Genomic DNA, 9,077 nt, shown 5'->3' with positions numbered 1-9,077 from the left:
TTTCTTTAGGAATGTTTTTCCTTAAAGCATACTTTGTCTCCTATTAGTATTGTTATACTGACTTGATTATCCTGTTACTTTGGGAAAGTTCTCAAGCAAGATCGCTTCAAATGCCACTTCTCCACGTTTCCCTCTCCTTCATTCCGGGACTCAAATGAAGCATGTGTTAGATATGCTCACTACATCTCCCTTAATTCTCTCCCTCTCTCTTTTGGTATTCTCCATATTATGTCTCTCCAGGCTTTTCTGGATATTGTCATCAGACCTAACTTTCGCTTCTCTAATTCTTTCTTCAGGCGGGAACTCACCTTTGACCCTTGAACCATAACACCAAACTTTCAGGGTGGATTTTGTTATCCCCCTAGGGCAGAGGAGGGAACTGTGAGTTAGAGATGACGGGTAACTTGTCCCAGGTCACCCAGCCTGAAAAGGGCAGAGCAAGGGCTAACATCACGGATTAAACCCTCGGCCCAAACCCTTTCCTCTGTGCTCGTTTTCTTCTTGGCTGCACGTGCTCCCCACCTCTCATCTCCCAGGAAATGCAACCACAGTGAAGTTTTTCAACCTTTTTGGCACTGTGCTCTATTTCATTTTAGATGATAAAGTCAGTGATATTTCTTCATTAGCCATCATATTTCCCCAGAACCGTTTGTGGTGTTGGGACCACTGATGCATTGTTCTCAATTTCAGGGCCTAATAATGTAGGTAACCTCTTACAAAGAAGAACAAGACGCTGGGGTATTTACCGAAGGAGATATAACAACTGGTCTGAACAAGTCAGTTCTGGCATTCAACCTTCATCCCACCAGCAACAAGATGGAGATCCGGCAACAAATGGCGCTCACATGAGTACCCGAGTGAGATAGTAAGTGACCAGTCAGCATAGCTGAAATGTACCAGCCAGTGGAATACATAGCCCTGTAGCTGAATATGTCATTCTCTTCTCCAACCTGGAAGAGTGAAGAATGACAGAAGCAGGTTAATGGTTGAGCAAACTTTATTGTACCCTGGTATCAGTGGGCAAACGTGTAATGGAAGACTTTCTGAGCACGTGTGGACTACTTCCTTCTCTCCACTTCCCCACAGTGCTCCCTATGCCGTTTCACCGTGTCATCGGAGAGGCAATTTTCAGAAACAAGACCAAACCCAAGCTAACATGGAGGGAGAGCAAAAGCCTCCAGAGGGAAGAATGCAGCAGGAGAGGCAGGATGAGACCGTGGGGAAATGGTTCAAGATCATTGTGAGTGCCCCTGCAAAATGGACCTAATAAGTAGAAGAAGGTGAACAGAGGGAATTGTGTTGGACTCATGTAGAGACGCTACGTACTTTTCTGGGGGCAGAGGCGTGGGTAATCGGTCTTTTTATTACTAGCATCATTACATTTGTAGCATTACATATGTTAACATCCTAGTTAACATCCTAGATCAAGTAAGGGCAGACTCAGAGGAGCAATATAAAGGGAACAGACTGACTACAGGGAGAATCAGGTAAGTTGTCCAAGAGCAGAGGAAACTACAGCCAAGGAGATGGAGCAGCTCCACACTGGAAGGCTCAGTTTAGCTCTAGCTGAGTGTGGGAGGAGGTTGTGTCTCTGGGGTCCCTGTTGGAGAAGCAGGCCAAGGCATCCTGCCCTGAGCTAGTATCACTTGGAACTTTAAAAAAGGAAGTACGTGTTAAACATCTTAAGTCGATTATTTGAAAAAAAGTGTTTGAATTGAAGGAAAAGTTATTTAGTAAATCCATGTCTGGCACAAGAGTTTGCAATAATGGATAATGTCTTATCATAAGAAATTATTTTAAAGCCCCCCCCCCCCAAAAAAATGGTATGAAAGGAAGACATGGTTGGGTCTTATCTTAACCTTGGAATCCATTGTGTCAATCTCTTCTCCCATCTCTGGCTCCTAGATTCCATTCGGCATCAAATATGATGAGAAGTGGCTGCTGGATCTGATTCAGGGACAATGCAGTGTCCCCTTCACCCCAATCGAGGTAAGAGAAAACAGCAAAGCAGATGAGAAGAAACAGGGCAGATGAGCAGTGGCTCGGGTCTCATATTCTCTTTCTCTTGCCATTCTCCCTATAGTTTCACTATGAGAGAATGCAGGCCCAGTTCTTTGTTGAGAATGCCAGCGTTGCCTTTGCATTGAAGAGTGTCAACGGCAAGATCTGGGATGAGGCTAATGAAAGGGTGTGTGTCAAGGGCGTGACTGGGGCCAGTTAGGGGCAAGAGGGCAGGACAGGGGCAAGGTCTTGTGTCAGATTTCCTGGTACTTAACCCAGCCCTTCTTGTGTTCCCTACAGATCTCTATCTTTATCTACCCCTCTGATGCACCCCACTCTGTGCACAAAGAGCTGAAGTCAGAAAAGGTGGAGCAGACAAAGGTAATGCAGACTCAAGAGTAGCTGTGCATCCGCATCCAGGCCCACATCTCCTTCCCACACCTATTGCCCCCCCCCCATCTCCACCTCAAACTCACAGCCACTGACCCCATCTCTAACTCTGCTGCTGACCATGAACAAATGATATGTAGTCTCCCAGCAATCTCTTAACATCCAGAGGGTCCTCTTTGCCCCTGGTATGCCTACAGCAGTAATTCTGGGGCAGCTGAGGGCAGAGGGGCCTGTCTGGGAAGGAGACATAGGGATGGTAACGTGGGGAGGGTTGGTGCTGGGGCTCTGCCAGCCGGGCCTCTCGCAGCCTTCTGATTCCCTCCTCTCGGCTTCTCGGAGACTTGATCACCCATGATATTGAAATGGTACCAAATCCTAGGAACAGCATGGCTGCCTCCCTGCAGACCCATGAAAAGAACATGCCCGAGGTGAGGACTCAGTCCCAGTGCTGAGACTGATGCTGAAGGTGGGAGAGATTAGGTAGAAGAGGCAGACTGGTCTCAGATATCCCCTGTTGGGGTCCTCACTCTAACTTTTTCCTCATCATAGCTTTTGCCCTCGAACCCGAGCACCAAGACACCCTGCCAGCTGGATGGCTTGTCCAACACTATGCAGAATGCCGCCAACATCAAGAGCTTGAACCCCTCCAACAGTGAGGTGAGGTGTGGTACCCAGATCCTTCTTTGAAAGGAAGTTGGGAGTGCTCACGGGGTGGTGACAAGAGCCAGGGGAGTGGATTTGTTGGAGAAGGGAAGGACCGGGGGTGCAGGGTCATCCTGGCCATCTCTCTCTGCTCCACGTGTTTCCTCCCCGTAATTATAGGTGAAGTCTGCAGGGGAGTTGGACGAGGGCAAAAGTCTGCAGCCAGAAGAGATGAGTGCCGATAGAAGCCCCCTGTGCACCACCTTCCCTGATAAATCAGCCAACATAAGGTCAGTTGTACACTGTGTCACCCCGTGGGACTCTGAACTATGCCTGGCGGTGCCTGTTTGGAGGAGGCAGCAGCTCTGTTCCTTTGGGGGGACCGGAGGCCCTATGCTCTCTTCTCTTCTCTGTCCCTCGCCTGTGCTTAGACATCTCCTTCCCTTCCTCTGACCTGCTCACCGGTTTGTCTGGTCTGAGGTCCGTTTGCAGGTTGTCTGCACCCAGCCTTCTCTAGCGTGCCAACCCCAAAGTGTGATCTACGAAGCAGGGCTCCCCTTCCTCACTAGGACCAGGGTGACCGCCTTGAGCCCGGTGCTGGTGCCCTGGACTGAGAGGGGCCCTCCAGCCCAGGGCCTCATGCTGAGACGGGCCTTTCTGCCTCCCTGCCGAGACAAGGCTTCCCTCCCTTGTTCTGAGAGGGACCCTCTTTTCCTTGAACCAAATGTATCCCCCCTCCAATTCCGGGCTGCCTTGGTGGCTTCCCTGCCCCATGCTGAGGGCCGAGGTCCTGGGGGACTGCCATCATGACATCCGTTCCTCTGACCCCCTGCCAGGAGCTGGGCCCTCCTTGGGAGAAACCAGGGTTCCCTGAGTCAGGGGGCCAGGAGTGGGTGACTGCCAGTGAGCAGAGGGCTTCCTGAGGCAGGAATGAAAGGCAGAGGGCAGAGGTGCTTGAGAGGACAGAAGGGCAGGCCTCTCAAAGGAGAAGGTGGTGATCATAATAGGGGACCACAGACCTCCAGCTCCATGCTGACCTGGGGCTTGACCCTCCACTCCCTCTGGGGAAGGTCTCCTGCCCCCGTGGCTGCTTCGTTCCCCATGCCTGGCTCAGACTGAGCTCACACAAGTGACAAAGTTTCAACCAGCGCGCAATGGGCCCCCGGCCCAACACCTGCATGTTTTCCATTCCTACGTCGGATGCCAGGGCCAGCCAGGGCAGGTGAAGGAAGGGACTGCAGGCAGAGAGCCATTTCCCCTTTCTCCTCTCTTCCTCCCTGACCCCGACCACCATGGTAGAGCTTCTTTCCCTTCCCTTTGTTTTGCTTTCTCTCCCTCTTTTGTCTCTACTCCCCTATGTCTCTCTCACCTTTCCCTTCCTACCTTCAACCCCTCTTCTGTCTTCACCCCCCTCCCTCTCCCCCCCTGCCTCCTGGTTCCTGCCTCACTCACCTCCTTGCCCCAGCATCCCGGGCCACCCCTGGGGGGTGTCATGGTCCTGCAGCATGCTGGACCCCTAGTGAGGTAGCAGAGCCCTGGGCTTCCACCCCATTCCCTCTTCTCTCTGGAGCCTTTGGTGGGGACCTGAAGGAAGGAAGGGAGGCAGGAAGGAGAAGGCAGCCCTGGAGCCTGGGCTCCAAATGTTGCTTCTGGTGGCACTGGACACGGGAGTCAGGACAGTCTAGGTGGGATCCACCCAGGGGCAAAGAGAGGGAGGAGGGGGTGGGGTGGAGGAATGGAATCAGAGAGAGGAGGGGGAAGAGAGTGTGTGCTTTCCCTCTAGGTCCATCCACAAGGGAGGTGCCAAGGGCCCTGGAAGCCTAGGACACTGCAGTGTAGGTGGGACGTACAGGTGTAAGTGTGCTTGCTCCCATGATGAAGGACACCTGCAAAGTTTCACTGACTTTTCTGTTTTGTCTGGATTTCTGCAGCTCCATCCTGGAATTGTTTCCCAAGCTACTAAGCCTGGTAGGTGTATTCCTTGATCATTGACTCCTCTGCTGGCGCTGATGCTGCCCCAAACCTGCCCTGAAGCCATTTAGGTCTTGCAGAAGTTACAATTTTCATGACCCTTCAATCTCATGGAGGTCCAGATCCATGTGGGAACCCAACAAGGGCTCCAGATCGCCTTCAACCACGTTCTGCAGGGGCATCAGGGACCCCAAGACAGTGATCCCAAATGTAGTCTTGCCCACGTAATTTCCAGGGCCCTTTTGCACCTGGCCTCTGACCCTCACCCTCTCCGGGGCCCATCCTTTCCCTGATTGTTCAGCACCAGCTCCTGGTCCACACTGCCCACTCCCTCTTCCTTTCCCCAGGACAGCCAGGAGTCACCTTCACCAACCAGTATGGGTACTGCAGCCCACAAGAAGTTACCAACCTGCAAGGTGAGGAGGGCGGATCAAGCCGGGTTTTGGGTGGTGCGTGAGGAGGGGTTATCAGCCGTGGTCCTGAGGACTGTTGTGATTTCAGGGAAGCTTCTTTGGATCTGATGCACTGAAGAGCCTAATCCTGCAATTCCTGCAGCAGTAAGTACTCCTGGGAATCTGGGGAAAGGGATGGCTAGGATGGGTGAGGTCACCCAAGCTCAGGACTGCTGACTGGGTCTTGAAATCTCATTTGGGATCCACACCACAGAGATAGACTCTCCTCATTGCTCTCCCACAGGTACTACTTGATCTACGACTCTGGAGACCGTCAGGGTCTCTTCGGTGCCTACCACAATGAGGCCTGCTTCTCCCTGGCCATTTCCTTTAACCCCGAGGGGTCAGCCCCGTGAGTAGCAAAGCTCCAACTCTGCTCCTGGGCCCTGTGGCCCCCCAGTGGATACAGGGCAGCTCCTGGAAACACCCACACTGGCCAGACCACCACCTCCCGTTCCTCTTTCTCTCCTAGAAGCAGCTTGCGCGAATACTTCAAGGAAAGCAGGAATATGAAGAAGCTCAAGGACCCCTGTGCGTGTGTGATGGGGAAGACTGGGCAGGGAAAGAGGTGTGAAGTGGTAATTATAGGGCCTAGGGTGTGGCAACCCCTGACCTTTGCTTGTTTCTCCTCCCCTCATAGCCCTGCGTGTTCAGCTGCTGAAGCATACAAAATGTGACATCATGCGCTCCCTCTGTGTGCTGCCCAAAACTCAGCATGACCTCAGCTCCTTCATGGTGGACGTGTGGTTCCAGACGGTGAGCACCGGCTTCCTCCCTCGGGCAGCCCCAGAAAGCCACAGGTGGGTAGGAAGTTTAGGTGACTTAGCACCTGGGCTCTTCCCTTTCAGGAGACGATGCTCTGCTTCTCTGTCAACGGGGTGTTCAAGGAAGGTGCGTGTGTGTAGAACCTCCTCCCCAGATGCTCCTCTGCTCTCTCCCTGCTGGCTGGGCTCCCTCTCAGAACTCTCCCAGCTTCCCTGGTGCCTTCCCTTCTCTTTCTATTCCCGTTATGTTCTCCCATTTCCATGCTCCCCTGAAATCATCCTGGTCTGAACTAGGTCTATGCCGGTCTGCCCCACACAGCTTGGGCATTAGGGACACAGTCTGTGGAGTTGGACAGCTCTCACCCTAGATCTTTACTCTGTGACCTTGGGCTCTTAACCTGTAAGTTTCTTCATTTGCTAATGGACCTAATGATGTCCATCTCTTGAGCAGCTGTGAAAAATGCATCAAATGCACTTCTGAAGTGGTTTTCACTGGTCCCAGCACATGGTAGTGTTCCTGTCACTGGGAACAGATTGCCTTCCCCATTTGGAACACCCTGACTCCCCACAGAAAAACTGTCCCCTTCAGCATGAATATCAAGTCAGACCCTGGCTGGGGAATGCTGTGTGAGTATGTAAAGCATGTGGAATGCTAAAGGGGTATTGTTGTTTGTTGCTCGTTGTTGAAGTGGAAGGCACGTCTCAGGATTCTGTTCGTGCCTTCACCCGGACATTCATCGCTACCCCTGTCAGCAGTTACAGGTGAGTGCTTTGTTGTGGGTGGAACACCCAGTTCAGTATGAGTTCAGGGGTATGGGAATGGGGAGGTATAGGCTTCGGGGTGTTCTCAATATTGTGAAAAGCCAACAGGTACAGCCAAGGAATCATGTCTCCCAGTGATTAAGAGCATCGGCTCTGGAATCAGATTATGGGTTCTTTCCCTGATCCCAACACTCACTAGTTTTGTGACCTTTGTCAAGTCACATGATCTCTTTGTGACCCAGTGACTTCCTCTGAAAACGGAGATTAAACTGTCCACTCTTAGGCAGTGTAAATATGGGGGTAAAATTGTCTGTGGTTTGGGGATAAACCTACAAATGTAGTGAAATTGGTTAGACAGTCTCTCCAAAGGTTGGCTCTGTGAAGGGTGAAGGAAAAGTAGAGGTACCAGCCAAGGAACCTGGGTGGCAGGCACAGTAAGGGTATGGAAAGAACCTGGTTGCTGAGTGGCAGTGGAAGCAGGATCGTTGTTGGGGTGTGGGGTTGTCTATCTGTCCAGTTTCTAAGGTCCCATTTTTTCCTTCAGTCTATGCATCGTGAATGATGATCTGTTTGTGAAGGACGCCAACCCCAAGGAGACCCAGAGCACATTCTCTATCCCAGTGTTCACACCCTCCTGCAGCTCCTGGCCCACCCTTTGCCAGAAGCAGCAGGAAATGGGGCAGACTTTCTCCATGGGGCAGTCTGGGATGAATCTCCAGTGGCCTCAGAAGTGAGTGCTGGGGGTGCATGGGGATAGGAGGGAGCTGGGAGTAACCAAGATTGAATCATGTCAACTTGCAGGTAATTTGTTTTGCTTATTTAGTTCACTCATCATCAACCCTGAACATTATCCTTTCATTACTTATAAGCTAAGCAGTTTATTTATTTATTTACTTACTTACTTACTTACTTACTTACTTATTTTTAGCTAGCTTGTTTTTTAAAACAGTTGTTCATTGCTTTCCTAAATCCATGGACCTGCACATTTATTGACAGACATTTTGGTTTCAGGAATTTTTCCCAGTACACACTGTGCCACAAGGGCTCATTCCACTGCCTCAGTTGTGATAAATGTAGTGGCGTGTTTCTTTTGCATGGATTGGGAAATGGTACTGTGCAATCAGATTGTCTCCGGCTTTAGTTTTAATGGATGTCACCTGTGCTTTCTCCACCCTAGGTAACTTCATGACAGCCAATGGGACTACATTGGTTCTCACATGGCCCAAGGTGAGGTTCAGGAATTCAGGCCAAATGAGCCGAAACTGGGTGGCCTGGGGAGGAGACTCAGGGCTCCTGGCTCTGCTGATCTCCCAACTCCCTCTCTTCACTTCCTCCAGGCCACGCACATGATCCCAGAGGAGACCCTCACCCAGACTCATCCAGGATCCTGAGAACACAGCCCTGACAAGAAACTGTTTTTTGTAGTCATCTTCATCATCTTTGCTGTCTATTTTCTCTAGCCTGAGTTAATCTCTGACTGAGCGGGAGGTTTGCTGGGAGCTGGGAAGCCAACGTTTAACTGACACTAATCTGCTCAAAGACCAACTGCGTATTTTCCCACCCGGGATCCCTGATTCTCTTCTTAATAAATAGTGGCATTGCGTGTTATGTTGAATCTCTGCAAAATCCATTCAAGGCCTGTATTTTGATCACTGGTCTACAGAGAAAGAAAAGGAGATCCAAAGAGGGTCAGTGACTCTTGGAGAACAGTAGGGTAGAGACTCAAATACTAGACCTCTCTTTAAAGCCCAGGCTCTGTGTGTGCCCCATGGCTGTGTGCCTACCAGGGTGGGGGAATGTTCTCTTATTCTGTTATACCTGGGGATAGTGTTCTGTGTCCCTAGTGTATTAGTCAAGTATTTTTAGGCAGAGAACAGTATTCTTTCTTAGCCATACAAATCTATTCAAATTTAAAAGCAATCCATTTAGGGAAAAACAGCATTAAAGAGCCCAAGAGAACCTGGGAAGAATAAATTGCCATCATATATAACTTATATTGTATTAATATCCTTGACATATAAAGGAATCACTAGAAAGAGGGAAACAAGTATCAATCAAGAATTGTTATTAAAATCAATAGGAATACCCAAGATAG

The 9,077-nt window shown here is 50.5% G+C and overlaps 1 protein-coding gene across 1 annotated transcript; it reads left to right on the top strand.

The window, feature by feature from the left end:
- The first annotated feature begins 392 nt into the window (after nucleotides 1–392).
- NXF3 (nuclear RNA export factor 3) lies at nucleotides 393–7,777 on the top strand. Its single transcript, XM_064573600.1, is given in 19 exon segments — nucleotides 393–399; nucleotides 597–647; nucleotides 691–865; nucleotides 1,087–1,240; nucleotides 1,906–1,989; nucleotides 2,084–2,188; nucleotides 2,302–2,413; nucleotides 2,532–2,576; nucleotides 2,731–2,819; nucleotides 3,214–3,323; nucleotides 4,965–5,001; nucleotides 5,352–5,420; nucleotides 5,506–5,561; nucleotides 5,701–5,808; nucleotides 5,929–5,987; nucleotides 6,097–6,212; nucleotides 6,305–6,347; nucleotides 6,910–6,982; nucleotides 7,527–7,777. Coding segments are annotated over 19 exon segments (1,683 nt in total). The 3' UTR covers nucleotides 7,717–7,777.
- Nucleotides 7,778–9,077: the final 1,300 nt, after the last annotated feature.

Source organism: Mirounga angustirostris, unplaced genomic scaffold (assembly GCF_029215605.1).
Source record: "Mirounga angustirostris isolate CCGP_5_RB_7025 unplaced genomic scaffold, mMirAng1.0.hap1 SCAF_11, whole genome shotgun sequence".
NCBI classification, from domain to species: domain Eukaryota; kingdom Metazoa; phylum Chordata; class Mammalia; order Carnivora; family Phocidae; genus Mirounga; species Mirounga angustirostris.
The sequence above is the reverse complement of the archived record's forward strand: the minus strand, read 5'-3'. Positions and strand labels throughout refer to the sequence as shown.